Source organism: Electrophorus electricus, chromosome 19 (genome assembly GCF_041902795.1).
Source record: "Electrophorus electricus isolate QZ-2024a chromosome 19, ASM4190279v1, whole genome shotgun sequence".
Lineage (NCBI taxonomy): Eukaryota > Metazoa > Chordata > Actinopteri > Gymnotiformes > Gymnotidae > Electrophorus > Electrophorus electricus.
In genome coordinates, this window is record NC_137515.1 from 12959173 (window position 1) to 12980000 (window position 20828).

At 40.7% G+C, this 20828-nt stretch overlaps 1 protein-coding gene across 6 annotated transcripts in view; it reads right to left on the reverse strand.

Annotated features, from left to right (window-relative positions):
• Positions 1-1231: 1231 nt before the first annotated feature.
• wrn (WRN RecQ like helicase) overlaps positions 1232-20828 on the reverse strand; it is a 25810-nt gene continuing 6213 nt past the window's right edge. For 5 of the 6 annotated variants that reach the window (XM_035535714.2, XM_035535713.2, XM_081702545.1 and 2 more), the window contains 26 exons: positions 20566-20680; positions 18891-18966; positions 18443-18510; positions 17859-17967; positions 17607-17675; positions 17429-17511; positions 17126-17232; positions 15879-16066; positions 15611-15785; positions 12687-12868; positions 12389-12490; positions 11935-12027; positions 11542-11683; positions 11119-11289; positions 10863-10954; positions 7790-7856; positions 7671-7714; positions 7473-7551; positions 7257-7369; positions 6445-6559; positions 6158-6298; positions 5661-5823; positions 5080-5243; positions 4070-4204; positions 3615-3767; positions 1232-1490 (listed from right to left, as the gene is read on the reverse strand). In XM_035535714.2, coding sequence (XP_035391607.1) covers positions 1377-1490; positions 3615-3767; positions 4070-4204; positions 5080-5243; positions 5661-5823; positions 6158-6298; positions 6445-6559; positions 7257-7369; positions 7473-7551; positions 7671-7714; positions 7790-7856; positions 10863-10954; positions 11119-11289; positions 11542-11683; positions 11935-12027; positions 12389-12490; positions 12687-12868; positions 15611-15785; positions 15879-16066; positions 17126-17232; positions 17429-17511; positions 17607-17675; positions 17859-17967; positions 18443-18510; positions 18891-18966; positions 20566-20680 — 3060 coding nt within the window. In that variant the 3' untranslated portion in view covers positions 1232-1376. The remainder of the gene's footprint in view (positions 1491-3614; positions 3768-4069; positions 4205-5079; positions 5244-5660; positions 5824-6157; positions 6299-6444; positions 6560-7256; positions 7370-7472; positions 7552-7670; positions 7715-7789; positions 7857-10862; positions 10955-11118; positions 11290-11541; positions 11684-11934; positions 12028-12388; positions 12491-12686; positions 12869-15610; positions 15786-15878; positions 16067-17125; positions 17233-17428; positions 17512-17606; positions 17676-17858; positions 17968-18442; positions 18511-18890; positions 18967-20565; positions 20681-20828) is intronic. The other variant, XM_035535715.2, reaches the window with a different exon arrangement.

Sequence of the window (20828 nt, forward strand, 5' to 3'; positions counted from 1 at the left end):
ATTTACATTTATAGCATTTAGCTGACGCTTTTATCCAACACGACTTACAATTATGACTGAGTACAACTAGAGCATTTGAGGGTTAAGAGCCTTGCTCAGGGGTCCAACAGTGGCAACTTGGCAGTGGTGGGGTTTTAACCAGCAACCTTATGATTACAAGTCAAGGACCAGAACCGCTGCGCAAGCACTGCCCAAACTGACGTGCATATACTATGTGCACCCAAACAGACGGACACCTTCAGATATTGAGTATGAAAACATTGATGTATTATCACTCTTTTTTGTGAATACCTCTTTTGCCTGTGATGAATTTCTTCAGCAACTCTGGGCAGTGAGGATGGTTTGATATCAGAGACAGACCACCTTGTCTGGCCATGCCCACAAAAATATCAATATGCAAAAGAGGCAAAAGTGGGGTGCAAAAACAACTTGATTGCATTAATGGACCAGTCATGCTCTGGTGGAGACATGGCCTGGCATTAATTTCAGTCATCACTAATTGTCTCTCAAAGGCCGCGTATTGATCACAGAATTCAAAAGCTGTAGTAAACGGGCAGAGAAAATTCAGCTGCACTAACACTTAATCAATATAATCTGTGTTGTAGGTACAACTTGCAGATTGCCGTCATCACTTAGGAGCAGTTTTATATGCTTCCTCTTTATTTCTTCATGCAGACCCGTGGCTGTAAAAGAGGCGTTAAAGCCAAACCTCTTTCAGCCGGAGCTGAAAAGCACCCGCATTTACAGGATGCATGAGACGCTCCCAGGAAGCAGCTACCTGTGCACATTAGAACTGAGGGGTGTCCACTGAATGAGACACTGATCAAATAGCCAGAAAAGGTGAGTTCGTGAGAATAACTGCAAGTGTCTATGCAAACGCGCAGAGAAATGAGGCTCCACTTGGAGGAGGGGGAAAAACAGCTAGCATGGGCCACTTGGCTGTTGTCTTTCTGCTCCATGATGGTCAGTCACAGTCATTTGCTAGTCAGCCTCAGGAACTTCAATATGAAAAAGACATCAACATATGCAGAAACAGTTTGACCCAATTCAGTATTAAACCCAAGGAACAGCATCAGGTTCCATGTGAAGTATTATCATCATGTTAATTACTCTGATGTTGTCTCCTAATTACTGTAAGTATCAGGTTTATACAATGATCTCTGATAAATCACACAATGGCATGCACGCAAACACACATAGATGGACACAAAAGCAGAACAGACAATAAGAGTGATCATATGCTATAGAAGAAATAATTATTTTATTTAACAAAATATCACAAATCTGCATTTAATGCATTTAATCTGCATTAATTTGGAGTAGTTTTCAAATGTTATGTGAATAAACCTATGTACAATTTGTGGGGCCATTAAATGTCACAGGAAAAGTCCTTTCTTTTTTTTGGTGATCTTTGGTGCAGCAGTATGAAAGGAGTCATCCTGTGATCCTGCCCAGTCAGGTAACTTCCTCTTCGGCGGCTGGTTTGCGGTCTGCCAGAATAAGAGATCACGTTAAAGCATGTGGAAAGATGCAAAGATAGTCTACACTGAACTACAGCGTAATCCCACACTGCCGTCACCTGAGATGAAGTTAAGGAACTGAAGAGCAAATGGATTCATTTAATCAAACTACCAGTAAGGTTACTTCAAGAACATTTACTTTTTGACACCCATCTTTTCTTTTCTTCACTCCCTTTAGTCACAAACCTCACAAAATGTACCATGCTCTAGAATAATAGTAACATTCTGTAACATGCTGATTTTTGATGTGATCATAAATGTATACTATTGATTTGAGTACATTTCCATCCTCTGTACTGTCTTCATAGGGCAGTAGGAGCCAGTACTTCAAGAGAATCAGTCTGAGCCTGTGACATTTCCATGGGCCATGTCACCACTGAGAGACACAAGGTCACTCCACAAAGCAAAACAAACAAATGTGAACATTAGTCACCTGCAAACCCATCTGTTTCCATTAGCTTTTAAACACTGTCGTGTTGTGGAATGGTGTACAATGGAAAAAAAAGAAAAAAAAAGAACAAACCCCACACCCGAGTACGTTACAATACAGTGACACCTGAAGATTTCCCTAGGTGGAAACGGGCCTTTGACTTTTCACCATGGAGATGCAAAGAATCATGGACACAAGACACTGTAGGGTGTCGCTGACAGCCAAGGACTGAAACAGGGCAGCACGCTGGAGTTTCCTGCTCTCTGGGTCATAGAGACCTGCCCCGGCCTTCCTCGCGCGAAGAATGCATTGGAAGACCATCCATCACTATTCCATGTAAGCCAGCCATCCATCCATTTCTCTGTCGCACCAAATTTCATTTACTTTGTTGTTTTCTACCCCCAGTCTTTCTTAATCTCATTGATGCTACATCTTTAGTGACCACGCCACCACAGCTCAGGAGAGGAGAGGGAAGCACATGGAGTGGATCTATTTAGCAACAGGCCCTAATGCTTGTGTATCGATCCAAAGGTTTGTGTCAGTGCAATTCAACGAATGTTGATGAATGCCCTATTAAACATGTTTGTCGCTGTAAATGTTTATATCAAGAAACACAGGGTAGGCAGGTTTACTAAAGCAACAGATGCTGTCAGGTTGACAGGAGTATTTTTCCAAATCTGTTTTTTTAAGTCCTAAATGAGTAATGAGATAACTGGTGGGGGTTTATCTAATTTCCGTTTCTTAAATATTACTTCTCTTTGTAAACTTTTTCAGTTAACTGGTTCTCATCTATAATTTTCAGTTAGAAATAATAGGCAAAACTAGCCTGCTTTTATGGCCCATGGGGAATTTACTATGATGGTGTGTGTGTGTGTGTGTGCGTGCGTGCAAGGGCACACCAGGGTCAAAATGTTAGCACACTACACCCATCTCCTAACCCAAGCTACACCACACTACAGCCCTCACCTCGTTAGAGTCAGGCGACATGCCTGCCACCTGCAGTTACCGCTGGGACAGGGGTGAGGTCCCAGTGGTCACAGTTACAAATAAACAAAGGAAAATAAATGCTGTGCAGCCTTCAGTTTGCTGGCTCAAATGTGGGTTTGTGTTCATGCACGTGGTTTTAATAATCACCCTTTAAAGAGAGGACATTTAAAGCATGAACAGGACCCAAAAACAAAACTGAAAACTCAAACAAATAAAATTTATGAGCAGGGCAAAGATGGCTTCATCCTATAGATACCGCTGAAATTTCTGGTTGTTCCTCCGAGAAGTAGGACAATTCCTTTTTTTCATTGTACTACTTAGTGTAGAGATCGCATAGCAATGAAGCCTTTGGAAAGCATTTTCTGAGTGTGTTCAGTCACTTTACCATGTGTAAAAGAACCTGTCTGACCTACATTACGTTTGGCTAGACTCGGTCATTAAAGTTAAACATTAAAAATGTACAGGACTGCATTAAAGAATTAAAAATGTACTGGACTGAAAATATTTTAATTCTTGTACTAGACGTTACCTAAGCAAAAACACCTGTGCATTATTCATTAACAATTAATTGCTAAATAATGACACATTTAGTAACAGAAACTTACCAGTGTCCCAGAAAATGGAATGGTATAAAGCTGCTGTTGCTAACTAGTATTTGCTTGCTGTGTATGGAATACCTTCACTGAAGAATCGCTGAACAGATCCTGTTTGTCATGGTCAACGTTCTGCTGGTTCCAGGAGGCCAGCTCCATGGCAGCCATGTGAGGCCTTGTTCCCGATGGCCTCTCAGCAGGGCAGGCCTGGCCACTGCTGCTGGGCAAAGCCGAATCCTAAACAGAGGGCAACACAGACAGAGCTCGTCTTGGAAAGTCCTCACTCACTATAATGTAAGATGAAATACAAATTGCATAAACATTTCAATCAATAATTAACAGAAAGGAACACTGGAGAATCCACACGGTCCTGTTCCCATCCTACAAAACGGAATGTGTTCTCAACCAACTTGCCTGCTTAAATTACAACTGGGAATGAATGACCGAATAAAAGCCTGAACAAGCGAATGATTGATCAGACGAAAGAAGGAAGGGAGGAAGAAATGAAGGAATGGCCGGATGACAGCAGCAGGCCACACCTCAGGCATGGGCACTTCACTGAAGAGCTCATCTTCCCTCTCTAGACTACCCTGCTCCGGCTCTTCCTCTCCTGCCAAGAGGCTGGGCCTGACAGGGGCATCGGTACTGGCACTGGCCACCTGAACAGGCTTTTCCTGACGGAAAGGAAAAGAAGAAATTTTTTTTTACTTTTCTTAAAAGCCTCATAAATCATGACATTTACATAATATTTATTACCCTATATCCAATGAGCAGATTTCATGGTTATTATAATTTTTATTATAATTAATAATATATATAATATAATTTTGACTCACATAGCAGTAATACAAGACACTAGAAAATGTCGACACTGTTAAACATTTCTTCAGTTTACTGTATTAAACAGATCACTTCTAAAATAATGTAAACAGTTCTCTACCACAATTAACTATCTCCATTAAACATTTATCAACTACAATTAGCTCTGTTAAACATTTATCCACTACAGATCATAAAGTAATAAATATTCTCAGTACAATTAATTAGCTCTATTAAACATTTCTCTGCTACAATTAACTGCAGCCATTAACACTCCCACCAGATTTTAAACATGATGAATAAGAATTTGTGTTTGTGGGGACAGTGCACAGAGGTTTACACAACAAAAGAAGGAGCACAGACAAAACACGCAGAGACAGACAAACACAGACACTTATCATCTGTACAAAAAGGTATCAGAATAAAGTTATAGGAATAATGACTGCAGCAAAGACAAACTCATAAAATGCTTAAAGCTTTGGACAAAATCAGCAACAGTAATTAGAACTAATGCTCACGGTGCCCATCAGAGGCGACAAAGTGACAAAAAGTGACAATGAGTGACAAACTGAAGAATCAAAAAGTACAAGATTGCGACACCATGCTGCCCCCTGGTGGTGGATCTGCCTCAAACGATGAAAGAAAATGTGTCTAACTAGGCTGTATGTATACAGCAGTAAAGATGCTAATGCAAGCAGGTAGCTTCGTTATCCTTGACCAGTGCACTTACCTGAGGCTCTATCCAGCTGAGGTGGTGGTCCTCTGAAGGGGTGCTGGCAGGCAGCCTTCTGGGAGGAACGCCCTCTGCCAGGAGCTTAGCAACGCACAGCCGGATGAGGAAAGTGCTGATGTCCTCCGGGACCAAAGCTCGAATGCTCCTAAAGTCACTGAGATCTAAAAGTGAACCACAAAGACAACAAGATGTACTTTACTCAAGTGGAATATATAGTACATGGCACAGCTGCATTAAAAAACAGTACAACATGCATTATCTTTATTGATAAATGACAGTGGTACTCAACATTTGCCCTAGAAATCAAGTCTGATGCTGGATTTTTTAATCATAGCTGAACAGTTAATGCAGTGGTATTAAGCTTGGTCCCTGAAGTTCAGATATTATAGACACTCCCCCCGCCCCCATTTTAATCAGCTAACAAGTCAGGTGTGATGATAAATTAGCCATCCAGTTATATTAACAGTCCAGTCACTTAGCAGTCATGACCAAATCCAGGGTCAGATGTTAACGCCACCAATAAACAATAAAACAATGGGCTGCCATCTAGGACGATTTCTAGTTTTAAGTGCTGTCACTTGAGCTGAGGGGAGGAGAGGAGATGATGCGCGTGATGGTGTTGTATATGGACGGGGACAGGCCAGCTCGCTCTGTGTGTAATGGATGGTTTGCTCTCTGAGCCTGTAGCAAATGGGACTCCACCACGGCTACAGGAAGGCTACGAGCATCGGCCACCTGCCACTGGAGGGAGGGAGGGAGGGAAAGAGAAAGAAAAAGAGAGAGCGCACACACACACACACACACACACACACACACACACACACCAGATTATAACACACTAACAAAAGAACGCATCTTGGCCAAACCATCCTGGTATATCATGTTGTTCACGTGTAAATGCAATTTTTTCTTTGTAGAGTTTGATATTAGACCATACAGATTCAACTTTGACATTAATCTGTATGGTCTTAACAGAATGAATTCAAAAATGTAAACATTCATGCCTATGTTGAATTTAGGCCAGGAGTAGCGGAGATAACTGTATTAACGTTGATGAAACCAAACTGCAGCCTACCAAGCTTTTGCCTTCAGTCTGGAAAAGTCTGTAGGACACAGCCACGTTGTATGTGAGGGGCAGAGCAAAAGCAATTGCTGCCTGCGTCCCACACGTCTGCCCAGGACAGGGAGTGGCAGAGCTGAGTTCAGCTGCAACCTCCTGCACACAGCAAAAGGGCATGTCCCACGTTGGCAAATGCAAAATGTGACCAGATAATTATCTCCAGAGTGGGTTAGAGGACAGACAGAACTCAGACAGCGGTTGTAAAGCCTTGGTGGTAGTAAACACTTGGAGGTGAGCTGCACCTGTAGGTTATGGGCCTGGCAGAACTCAGCCACCATCTGGAGCAGAGGGGACAGCATGGCCGCCTTCGCCTCCGACACGCCATCCACCATCTTCAGCCTGGCAACCGTACAGGGCCTGCCAAACACGCACGCACATTTAAGAGCGAACTGCAGTCCAGCTATCTCCCAGAAGAGTCTAATCAACACCCAGTTATTTCCTACAGCTTCTTTTTGACAAGACCTCAATTAGAGTGTGCCTTATACTTATTACTTAAACATGTATACATACTCTAATTACCTAAAAATGTATGCTTAAATGTATAATTTTAGACTAAACAGCATCGCTTGGGGACACATAGTATACAACATAAAAGTTCTTCTTCTAACTTCCATAGCAAACAAGCAAAACAATAGCAAAAATATGTGGTTTTGATTTGTAAGGCAGTAATTCCATATCTGGTTATATTTCAAATGTGACTAAAATATGATAAAGTATAAGTTCACTTAATAACATACAACTGATCACTAAATAAACTCTATCAACATCAGGTTGAGGGCACTTATTTTGCTGTGCTTGAATGAAAACCCTAATAATTAACATTATCCTTTGGCAGTATCCACATCCACAATACAAAACCTTGCATCTACTTATCGGCAATTGTAATTTTACTCTGAATTGATGTATGTATATAGGATTGATAGAATCAGGTAATTGCCTCTGAAATCACTGCATTGACCAGCATCTTTGTACTGTTACACCCTTGCTTCATAGTCATAGTCATGTGATATGTACAAACCGTTTTCATCAATTGTTTAGCATTTGTACACTGTACCTTAATTTGGCCATATCCAAGAGGATTTTGTTGGTGGCCAAAATGGCTGGAGGAACATCTTTTATGCTGGCTAACTTCTGCCTCTCAACTACCAATTTGCCATACAGCTCAGTCTTCAAGAGAGCACAACACACACACGACCAGAGAAAATCACCATGTTGGATGCTTTACATTAGCTGATGAATAATATTGACTGCATCTTAAAAGGAACAGTACCTGCAAGTGTTTCTCTCTATCTGAGACAGCTGGTGGCTGAGACTTGGCTGAAGAGGTATGGGATGGCCCAGGTTCTAACCTGAGCAACAGCAATAGAGTTTAAATTTTACTTGTTACATCTCTACACAGTAACCATATTTCATTAATAAATGATTTGCTATGACACTTTTATGACACAATTGAATGAGATTACTATACCTGAAATATGATGCGACACCTATCGGAGAGCTGAGATTTGCACTCTAAAAAAAGAAAAGAAAAATAATTTGTTTGCTAAAATTAATTATGTTGTCAAATAGTACACTGAACACACTGACCTGAGTAGGAGCTGGCAGACAGCAGTCTCGAACACCAGCCTTACAGGGCCCCAAGTCCTGGTTTCCCCTTGAAACAAAAGTTAAGAGTACCATAATATCCACAGCAAGAATAAACCCAAACATTTAAGACAACAGACAATTATCAAACAAGTACCAGAAATTGTCACTTAGTCCAAAAAAGTGTAATCCTAGGAACAGTGAAAATACTGCATTGTACCCTCAAACTCCCCTCTGGTAGAAGGCTATGAAATGATGCCTCCTATCACAACTTGATGCATGAAATAAATGGCAATATACCACTTGACAGACAAACCACCTACTGCAGCTAAGAGAGCAGTCAGAATACAAAAGGAGTACAGGATTACCAGAACATAAAGTGGACAAAATGGTCAAGCTACAGAAGATGACCATGACTAAGATCAATACTGTCGACTACTGCCGCAGGCTCTGCTGATTTAGTGGCAAGCTACCATCAGCCAGTATGGTAACAGATAAGCACAATCCCAATAACCAGTATAACTGAAACCAACAAACTGGTAAATGCCTTTGCAGTAGTCAGGCTTTTAAAATACAAGCCACATGCCACTTCCACTGTCCCCATCAAAAATCGGGTCTGGCTTCAGAAGAAAAACAATGGGTGGCATAAATGAGGCTTTAGAGACCTAAACAAAAGGTTAACAGCACTAGTATCCACACTGCCGAGATCCATTAAAAAAAAGCAGGGGCAAAGATACCCTCTCCATGAATGTACCATTGAAAGAATATTCTCAGTTACAGTGCAACAGAAGCCTGATGCACCCAGAGCTGAAACAGTACTGGAAGAGCATACAGTAGAATGAATCATCACATAACACCAGTGTTCAGTGGTTAAAAGATTTCAAAGCAGAGCACCACAATTTCCCAGGGCAGGAGCTAGTCTGCATTTTAACAGCAGCTGCCCAAGAGGAGATTAAACACTAGGGGTGTTGCAGTGGTGATTGGGGCACTTGGGGCTGTGACCCCTAAGATGGAGGCGTGGATCCAGCAGATCCCAGGATTGACCTCAGTCTCTAATAAATGGGCTACATTGAATAGCCACTTTATTAGAGACACATGGCCTTTCATGGTTGGAGCTTCCCGGGATATAAATTAAACATATGACTCCAGAGTGCAACATGAAATCAGGTGAGCAAGTGGATCAGTTTCAGTGGATCAGTTTCCATGTGAATCCGCATTAGAATGGGGAAAATCAAGCGACCTGAGTAACAAGGCATGGTCATTGGTGCTAGACCAACCGAGGCCAGTATTTAAAAAACTGCCAACCTTGCAGAATTCTCTCATGCAACAATGTTCAGAAAATGGTGTGATGAAGGAAGAACATTTGTTGAAAGGGGATCTTGTGGATGGAAATAACTTGGTGTCAAAAGGAGATAGAGGAGGATGCCAAGAATCATTCTTAAGAATATGTGGTGCTGGTGCTCAAACATATCCGAATGCACAAATTGCCGTTCCTTAGCGTGAATGGGCTATAACGGCAGATGATCCGTGTGAGAGCCATTGCTGTCTTAATGAAGACCGAAAGGAAAGGCACCAGTGGGCAAAAGAGCGTAAAAATTAAATCACTGAGAAGTGGAAAAGCATCCAATGGGCTGAGGAACCCAGATTTTTGTTGCACAATGCTGATGGGAGGCTCAGAATTTGGCTCAAGCAGCATAAATTGATGAGCCCTTCCTGTCAGGTGTCGAACAGTTCAGACAGGTAGACATGGAGTAATGATGTGGAGAATGTTCTTGGCACACCCTAGATCCTATGATACCTGTGGGTGGATGCCTGGACAGTAGGGCTTACCTACGCATTGTGGCCAACCAAGTTCATCCCTCAATGAAAGCTGTTTACCCGATGCCAGAAAGAGACTTTCAGCAGGCAAATGCCACAAGGGTCATTTAGTCAGATATTGGTTCTAGGAACATGCGTTTTCCTTACTTCCATGGAGTTCACAGTCCCCAGATCTTAATCTTATATAGCATCTCTGAGACAAGGTAGAACAAGCTGTTCAGAGCATCTCAGTATCTGCATCTAATTTGCACAATTGCAACAAGAGATGCTCCGAGCGGTGTTTACACATACCACCTAACTGGTGTTTACACATACCACCTACCTAAACATTGTTGCAGACCAATTATACCTCTTTATGGCAACAGTATTCCATAATGTCAGTGGCCTCTTACAGCAGGATAATGTGCCCCACCCCAATGAAGAAAATTGGTTTGAGGAATATGATGAAGCTGAAGGTGTTGTCTTGGCCTCAAAATTCCCTAGGTCTAAATATGACCAAGCTTTTGTGGGATGTTCTGGAAAACAAGTCCAATCCATGGGGGTCCCACCCTGCAACTTACAGGAAAAATTGGTATATGACACCTTCTTGTGGAGTCCATGCCTCAACAGGTCAGAGCTATTTTGACGGTAGAAGGGGGACTTACACACTATTAGGCAGGAGGTTTTAATGTTATCATTGATGAGAGAGAGAGATTATACGCTAATAAAAATTTCAATACCATCTTATCTGAAACTGAAAAATGCTTAGTGATAAAATGAACTTCAGGTCTGTGTGTAGGAGTTGGTAGGTAGAAGAACAGCTGAGTCTTTTCAAAAGCTCTTGGCAGGATACAGTGGAAATTCTGCCAATATCCAACCCTACCAGAATGTCAGGTCAGAAGTGTTCCATGTAACTTCCCAAAGTGCAAAGCATGCCATGAAGAATTAGTGGCTTCAAAAAACATGTTTTGAGTTAATGCCATTTGCTTTGTCTTGGTTTTCCATCTACTCACTGCATTCAGTATACAACGTCTAATGTGCCACTCAGTGATATCTGTCTGACATGTTCATAACAGCCTTCAGCTGATGTCACAGGTAGGGGAAAGAGGCTGCTGTGTTAAACAGCACAAAATACTGAGTGAGTGGGAGAGCGAATCGGAAAGGGGTAACGAGGGTTCCAATGAATGAGTCTGAAAGTGAGTAAGTCATAGAATGAGTCAGAGTGCAAGTCAAATACTCAGAGAAAGAGAGTAAGTGAGGCAGTGATATTCAGTCTTACCTTGACACACTTCTTGGACACAGATCTATGTTGGGATGAAGAAAGAGGGTTCTGTGTTTTTCATCCTGGCTGTTACTTAGCCATGATCTGCCCTATGTGGGTATACATGTGCAGTAAATGATACAGTGACCACATCAAAACTTGCTGCAGCAATGTGATGAAACCCCTTTATGATCTTTATCACCCTATAATAAATCAACCCACATGAATAGGGTCTCTCATGTTTCTAAGAACTTTGTGTTTCAGACAAAAGAACCTTGGGAGTTAGTTTGCAGAGGGTGGTGAACTTATTGCAGCCAGTGCTCTCCATCAGGTACTTCTCAAAAATGAGCTCCCGACTGAGAGCCCTCCACCAGGCTTCTGATATCCCCCTCCCTGCGCCAAACAAAGATTGCTGACGAAAGCGATCAGGAACCTTCTGAGAGTTCTGAGAGAAAGGGAGAGAGAATAAAAACTAAGGTCAGAACCAGAAAAAGACAACCAACACACTGAGGACAGAAAAATGTCATGTAAAAGATGTCTGACTAACAAGCTGAATGCACAAAAGTAGTCAAATGTTTAACACTTCGACTGGAATTCCTAACACAAGTAAAACATGCAGAGTAAACTTTCAACCCTGACTGTGTGAATTGTGGCTCGTCTCATAGTGACAAAATGTGGCTGAGGTGCTGAACCTTACTGAGCCACGCAGCAGGAGAATTGGAGCAGTGATACCAAACCTCTCCCCCATGGCGCTCACTGCCCCCATCAGCTGGAAGGCATGTGGCCCAAAGTCCTGCATGGTTGGCTCCAGATGCCCTCCGATGGGGCCCAAACTGCTCCTGGGCAAGTCCCAGCAACATGAGTGTTATGGATATGCAAATAACCAGAGACAACAGCTAACCGAGTACACTTCCTAAGTTTGCTACAGAGAGTGCTGTTAAAGAGTTAAACTAAGAGATCAATGTGAGGACACAACCAAAAAACTGTATGCCATTGTTTTGACTGTCGTCTTCAAAGACTGATGCACATCTAATTAATTAAAGCCAGGAAATCAGTTTTTATAGAATGATGAAACTTCTTAGACACCTACCCAGATTTGCAGTTGTCACAACACTTGCTGGTTCCCATTATACCTGAAGTGATTTTCCTAAGTTGCTTGTCTTCAAAATGTGACAAAATTAACCTGCAAAGATTAGGACTGTCGTGATTCATCTGAAATAAGGACATGCTTGCTTGATATACATCCAGTGTAGAGCGGGTAGTCTAAATAACACTGAACTAAAGCCTAAAACATCCATTTGTCTATCCACATACTGATTCTACATAACCACTGATATATAGTCATCACACTTCTCATACAAAAAACACAATTGCCAAAAGCCAAGCCTCTAGCAAACATATGGTAGCTTAGAGGCAAATAATAAAAAAGATAAATGCAGCAGAGAAGTACATTTTGAGAGAAACACAACAATGTATTTATTAACCACATGGATTCAAGTACAGGAAAATACATAAGAAAATTCCCAACCACAGAGTCAACCTACTTCCTTCTACACTTGGTGGATTTCAAATATTTCTCCATCTTGGCCATCATTTCCATTTGGTAGCCCCTAAATTTATTGCTCACCGTCTGGATGAGAAGGAACCTAGAAAAATGGAAAAAAAAAAAAAGCATATCAAATGTTGAGATAGTATTGTATCCAGCCACAATGCAAGTTAATTATAAGCATAATGTGGGATCTATGAAATATGGAAAGGCATCATCTAAATATGCATCCCTGTGGAAAAGGTATCAGCTATAAAAGCACCCTGAATCATCCTAAAGCTCTAGAGAACAGTCACCTGTTGAGGCACATGTCCCCAGGCAGCCATAAGACATGACAGGCACTGGGCATTCCGTCTCTGCCTGCCCGTCCCATCTCTTGATAGTAGGACTCCATCTCTTTAGGAGCTCCATAATGGATGACCTTTCTAATATCAGGCTTATTAATTCCCATGCCAAAGGCTATAGTAGCCACCACACACTGCAAGAGACAAAAGAGTTCATTAATTTCTTCTTTGAGAAAATTAAGTTCATTAATGATAACATTCATTAAATATAATATGACAATGGGCAGCTACTTAGAGATCAACCAAGCCAAAAAAGACTAGAATCCTTTACACCTATCCAAGAGCCTGAATAACTCTGATCTCATGCTCAAAATCCTCCACTTGCTTACTAGATGCGCTGCCCAAACACTTTAAGGAAATCCTACCTGAAGTAACCAAACCTTTACTAAATTTAATAAACTCCTCCTTGAACATTGGCTACATACCTAAATCATTCAAATTGGCAGTAACCAGACCACTTATTAAAAAAATATTTTTTTAACCTCAACCCATGTCAGCTGTCAAACTACAGGCCGATCTCAAACCTTCCATTTATTTCCAAGATCCTAGAAAAAGCTGTAGTTCATCAGCCAAGCTCATACCTGAATATTAACAAGATGCATGCAGTCTTTCAGTCAGGGTTTAGGCCTCAACATAGTAGAGACAGCACTGATTAAAATAGTTAATGACCTATTGTTGGCTTCTGACCAGAATTATGTTTGTTATATTGCTTGATCTGAGTGCAGCATTTGACACACTAGTTTGCAACAACTAGACAGACTCAAAAATGTTGGTGCGATTAGGGGAATAGCCCTTTCCTGGGTTAAATCTTATCTAGCAGGTTGCTACCAATTTGTTAACATAAATGGAGACTTTTCAGCATACAACAAAGTTAGCTATGGTGTCCCACAAGGATCTGTCCTAGGGGCTCTGCTTCTTTCTTTATATATGCTACCTCTAGGTGACATTATACGTAAACACTGCTAGTTTCCACTGCTATGCTGATGATACTCAGCTATATGTCTCAGCCAAACTAGAGGAATGCCAGAGGCCAGAGGAGGAAGCCCCCCCCCCCCCCTCCCCCCATAACCCCCCCTTTTAGTTTTGGTTCCTCTCAAGATTTCTTCCTCATGCTCTAGGGAGTTTTTCCTTGCCACTGTCGTCCTTGGCTTGCTTACTGGGGGCTTGGACTCTGACATTGGTAAAGCTGCTTTGTGACATCTGTTGTAAAAATTGCTATATAAATACATTTTAATTTGACTATGAATGCATAAAGGACACTGGATTTTGATAAACTCTCTCTCACTTAATCCTCACAAAACAGAGGTGCTTCTATTAGGCCCACAGACAGCTAGGTCCTCGCTCTCTAATTATTCAATGGACCTCAATAGTCTCCCAATCACATTTTCTTTAAGAGTTAAAGATCTTGGAGTGATTATGGATCCCAGTCTCTCGTTCGAAGCTCATTTCAATAATATTTCTTGGACTGCCTTTCTGCACCTCAGGAACATTGCAAAGAGTAGGAACATACTCTCCTCATATGATGCAGAAAAGCTAGTGCATGCACTTGTCACTTCAAGATTGGACTACTGCAATGCACTACTATCAGGGTGTACAACTAAGTGCTTAAACAAGCTCCACCTAGTTCAAAGCTACATTACAATGGCCCCTAGTAAAATTTCGTATGGATTTTAAAATCTAATGACATACAAAGCACTGAATAGTCTTGCCCCACAGTACCTTAGAGAACTCCTACTGCATTATGACCCACCATGTCTGCTTAGATAAAAAGGTGCAGGCTCTTTACTAGTACCAAGAATAAGAAAATGTACCGCAGGGGGCAGACTCTTCCTATAAAGCTCCCACACTGTGGAATAACCTTCCTGTAAATGTTCGAGACACAGACACAGGCTCAACATTTAGGCTAGGCTGAAAAGCTGTACAGTCAGCCATTTTATTAACTACTTTCCATCTTAGATAAAAGGTGTAGATCTGGGGGTCCATGAGCATTGAGAGATATGGTAAACTGGGATATTATGTTGCTGTCACTTCACCTCTCTTTTGTCACTCAAGATTGTGCTGATGTTCCAGGATGCCCTCATGCCTGTGGTTCCTTCTGGCTCTATCCTTTTAGCTGTGCTGCCATAGCTAGATCTGCCGGAGTCTAATTTACACACCCTCGTACCTGGACATGCTAATAATCTAGTCTCTCTTTCTGCCAAGGTACCCCTACACCTGATGTCATGATGTTGCTGAGCCTCAACCCGTCTCAGCTGCCATGGCTACTCCCACCACCCCCTGGTGCCCCCTGCTGTACCCGATCACACCTCCACCCCAGCCAAGTAATTTTCCGTTTCCCTTGAGGGATGTTCACTTGCGGGATGGGTTTTGGACATGTGCACAATGTTGGGACCAGACTAGGACTGCTAGAAAACCGGACTAGCCATTGAAGCAATCAATTTTCTAATTTTTATTACTTATTCATTAGTTGGCCCTCTCTCCTTCACTGCTTATCCTGCTCCTTGTTTATACTGTTACTATAGTAGTGTCCGCTGGATGGGCCCCGCCTTTGAGTTTTCGTTTCTCTCAAGGTTTCTTCTCTAGGGAGTTTTTCCTTGCCACTGTTGCCCTTAGCTTGCTCACTGGGGGTTTGGACTTGGACATTTGTAAAGCTGCTTCGTGACAACTGTTGTAAAAAAAAAAATGTTATAGAAATCAACATGACTTGACAAAACAGAATAACTACGTTTCCGCAAAATTAATGGTTGAATTGATTCAGGAAAAAACAAGATAAGAAAAGTGCTGCTCCTGAAATAAAAACAAAATGAGGGTTTAAGAGAAAAAGGCCACCACTTCAGCCAGCTCTCCTGCAGAGCAACACGAAAGGAGGGACCCACCTGGATCTCATCTCTCATGAACTGGTACTGGGTGTCCTTTCTCTTCTGGATGCTGAGGCCTGCATGGTACACCCCACATCGAATGCCCAGCTTAGCCAGCGCAGCTGCCACTCTCTCTGTCTCCTTCTTAGATGGGCAGTACACAATGGCCGCCCCCTCAAATTTATAATCACCCCTAGCAAGCAAATTTGCACAGAGAAAGGGGATATTACTGATAATCATTTCTAAGCACACAGCAGCAGCAACTATTAGGAAAGCAAAATCTTACCAGGTCTGTTTTACCAGTAAGGGCTTAAGGTCTTGGATGATGTCGCCAGTCTTTCGCGTTACATCCAGATAGAGGTTGGGCCGGTCAAAAGAGGTGCAGGTGACCAAAGGGTTCTTTAAGTGGAGGCTCTTCACTATGTCCTGCCGAATAGAGGAGCTGGCAGTGGCTGTGAGAGCCACAATAGGAACCTATTGAATGAATATTTGAAGCACAGTTATTTAATTAATTATTTAAATTAAACAGATACAATGGTGCTTGAACGTTTGTGAACCCTTTAGAAGTTTCTATTTTTTCTGCATACTTTGACTTGGCTATTCCTTAACTTTAATTCTTCTTTGGTCTGCCATTCTTCAAAGCTTTTTGAATGGAATGCAGCGTTTTCCTTTCTCCTAACATAATGCTTCTCATTTATACCAAAAAGATCTATTTTGGTCTCATCCACCCGCAAAACAGTTTCAATAGCCTTTGGGTTTGTCCATGTGATCTTTAGCAAACGTCAGAGGCCAAGCAATGTTCTTTTTGGAGGGCAGCAGCTTTCTCCTTGCAACCCTGCCATGTACACCATTGTTGTTCAGTGTTCTCATGAACATTAACCTTAACCAAAGTGAGAAAGGCCTTTAGTTGCTTAAAAGTTACCTTGGGTTCCTCGCGGACTATTACACACCTTCTCTTGGCAATCTTTATTGGTTGACCACTTCTGGGGAGGGTAATAATGGTCTTGAATTTCCTCAGTTTTTACACAATCCATCTGACTGTGGATTGGTGCAGTGCAAACTCTTTAGAGATGGTTTTGTAACCTTTTCCAGCCAGATAAGCATCAACAACTCTTCTTGTGAGGTCCTCAGAAATCTCATTTGTTTGCACCATGACACACTTCCACAAACATGTATTGTAAATATCCGACTTTTCTAGATCCCTGGTCTTTAAATAAAACAGCGTGCCCATTCACACCTGATTGTCATCCCATTGATCTCACCTGAGTCAAATCTTCAAATTATCTACTATTCTTAAAGGATCACATGCTTTTGCCAATCAAGAATATGTGATATTGAATAATTTCTCTCAATAAATAAATGACAGAGTCTACTTTTAGGTCTTGTGTGACAATGTGATCAAGTTTTAGGTCAAATTTATGCTGAAATATAGAAGCTTCTAAAGGGTCACAAACTTCCAAGCACCACTATATATCAGTAAACCAAGTTCATACTTCTACATTTTGCTTAATTATGAAAAAAGAAGCAACGTACATCTGGGAGACTTCTCTTCAGTTTGCCAAGGTCTCGGTAAACACCTCTGAAGTTATGCCCCCAGTGTGAAATACAGTGCGCCTCATCCACTGCGATCAGCACGATACCTAAACACAAATATTACAATTACAGGGCCAAGAAAATACATTTTGTGAGTATCTGGTGATTGGTATTGTTTGTATTTTCCTACTTTAAATAAGTCTCATCCATTTAAAGGTTGCGATACTTTTAGTACAGTACTAAATAGCATCAATTAAGGCTGTGTTCATTTTAATTGCAAATATTTTTCCTAATATTTCTTACCAGTTGAGTCATTCAGTTCATGAAGCAAAGGTATATTTCCTGAGCAGAACTCTGGTGTCATGTATACAACTCTAAAACACCCCCTGAAAGTGAAGTCCACAGCACACAGAAATAAGGAAAAACCAAGTAATGATCTTGAATTAATTATTAGACCAGGTTACAGCATAAGTTAACCTACTTTCTTAAGTCCGCAAAGACATTTTGGGTCTGGGCCGATCCAAGGAAACAAGCGGGTATATTGGACATTCTGGAATCCATAAAGATTAATGTTTGATTAATTAATTTGACCACATGCCCTGAAATAGGCAGAAGTGCACAACTAGCTTCCACATCTGGAGAAACTCAGCGGGACAGTCCAATCCATACATTCATTCACCAAATATGAAAATTATTATACAGGGTAAAGAAGAGCTTTCTTAACGTTACCCACCGGAGCTGCATCACCTGGTCCTCCATCAGAGCAATCAGAGGGGATATAACTATGCTTATGTTTTTACAGTAGACTGGAGGGAACTGGAAGCACAAGCTCTTTCCATAACCTGTAGACAGAGACAGCCACTCATATACAGCATGTAGGAGACCCCCACAACCTCTATATGTTTAGCTTAGTAAGCAGATACCAGCAGCATCTAGTTAAACAATAGTTACAGCAGAAATAATTGATGTTCATTCATCAAATTATTAGCCTCAAAATAATGACCTAGGACTCAATCCATGCTGTTTTATAGACTGCAGATGCTCAAATTTAGAAAATGAGAACCTTGCAATACTTGATATAAGAACACCATGTGTTGATAAGCTCACATACAATGTACATTTTTTACAAAATATGTGTACAGCAAGATAACCAGACAAATTCTTTGAATGGTGGAAAAGGAAAATGTCAAAGACAACACAAGTTACTAATTATACATTCACTGGCACACTGTGAAAACTCTCTCAAGATTTAATAAATATAATTCCTCTTTAAAAAAAAAAAAAAAAAGGGGGGGGGGGTACACAAAAACCTCTTACCAGTTGCCATGACAACAAGGTTATCCCTCCTATGGTCAAAAATGGATTGAATCACTTTCCATTGTACCCTGCAGAAGAGTGCCATGTGCTAAATTAGACAGAATATACTTGGCTGCAGCACAAGTTCTCCTGAAACTGCTATTTGTTCCTGCTGTAGTAAAGTGGGTCAACATTTTAGAAGATACTTTAAAATCAATGCAGCCTACAATACAGTAAAAACAAAAAGAACTGAGTAATCAAAAAGGCATTAAAATATAAAATAAGTTGCCAATTTAAAGTCTTGGCAGGAATTTCTCATCCGAGAAATTTCCTGAGATATCCCATATGTTTTAAACTCAGTGGAAATAATGAAACTTATAGGCAGAGAAATGACATCAGTATGAAAGAGATACAACAGTAACAACCAAAAACCACAACAGGTATTTATGAAGAGTAGGTAAGGACATACGGTTTGAAATTTTGATGTCCAAAATACATTTTCAGACATTTAATCATTTCAGGAGCTGGCTGTGGAAGATTTGGATCTAAACATGAAAAAAGAAAAGACAGAACAGTTGACACACGTGAAACCAACAGATGTGGCTCATGGCAATCTAGCCACCAAAGCCTTGTTAGTTATGAAGCAGCAAGTAATGATTTACCTCCACTGTAAAAAAAAAAACATGGGGGAAAAAACACAGGAAAAACATGCAGTTTATGAGCATCGAGAAACATTTCTGAAAAGAAGGGCATCTTCTCAAACCCATTCAATTATCATTCCATGGCTTCTATAATTCAACAATTTTATTTACTTAATGCATTTGATAATATTTAGTCAGGTTTTAACAGAAAACAATTTACTGGGAATTAACATATTAAGATAAAAGTGAGCACCACAAGCTCTCTCATGTAATCCTGCATTTATTGGTATTTCTGATAGGCCTGGAGTCATCTTCCAGAAAGTACATGGATAGAGCACATAAAACATCTGACACACATGTTTACATGAGCCAGTGGGAAGGCTTGCTTCCCACAGACCACAGACCTTTGGAAAGTGAGCTGTTGAGTAGATAATTTAGTCATGTCAACTTGTTTTAGGAATATACACAGTAAGTCCAGGACAATGACTTCATAAGCAAAATAACCCCTAAAAAGCTCACTTTACACTCATACAGAAGCCTATGAAGATTATTTCCATGTACACTTGGGTGGAAATTCATACAAGACTGCCGGCAGTTTTTTAAAACAATGTGATAATCACTATCCTTGGGCCAGTAAACAATATCAAACATTGCAATAGTTTAATATTATGCAATTTATCATTCTATTGCTTTCTGTCACATACCATTGACACAAATCTTTCTTCATAGGCTAACAGGAAGGTGAAGCCCTTCTCTTTGTACAAGCTTTCTAATCCATGACTACTTAAACATTATACAATAGAAAAGACGCACATGCCACACAACTACAATATATCACTAACTAACTACACGTTTTTAAAACACTACTTGAAAAGATCCTAACATATTATCAGACTGGCAAAGAATACTTGGGTACATGCAAATGAAGCAAAGAAAATCTGGAACAATTACTCTCCATTAGAGTTAAAATTGGACAAGCTTGTCCAGAAGAAGGGGGTCAGCAAGCCAGTTTGGAAATATTTTGATTACCAACCAAATTAACACAGAATTTGTTTAGATGTTAGAATTTGTTTAGATATTACTGAGTAAATTTAAATTGCTGTAGTTGTAAGTACAAAAAAGAGCTGAAAACTTATATGGATGATAATTTTAGCAGCATTTCATGTCGGAACCAGTCTCTGTTGTCAAAAATATTTAAATTGATAATCACTGGGTAACTATTCATGAATTAAAACCATTTTTTATTCTAGCATTGTTTTTCTCCAGAATTAAGATTTCTGTCTTTTAATTCTCCGAGCCTCTCCTACTGAGCTGCGACAGATCATTTAGACGGTGTAGCAGCTACAGGAATTGGGCCATGTCTTCAACATATAATTTACCTCTAGAATGCTGGACAAGATGGTTTTAAGATAATGGTTTGTCTACATTTACATTAGAAACCAAGCCTAATTTTCACAATTCCCTAAAGCTCAATATATGCAATCAAAGAAAATGCCATTTTACCAAAGCCTTCTTCCTCATCCTCCTCAACATCCTCATCTTCATCCTCAGCAATGGACTGGGTTTCATTAGGCTGCAAGTCGGCACTTTTATCCAATTTCTCCAGTTTTTCAGCACACTGTTGATAAAAGCAAGGGTGGTTCAAGACATTCAGCTAGAGACAAGAACACAAGAAGGAGACATTTCTGAGACGCAGCTGGAGACAAGGAGCAAACGCTGCTGAGACATTTAGTTGAAGACATGAACATAAGGAAATGACATCACTG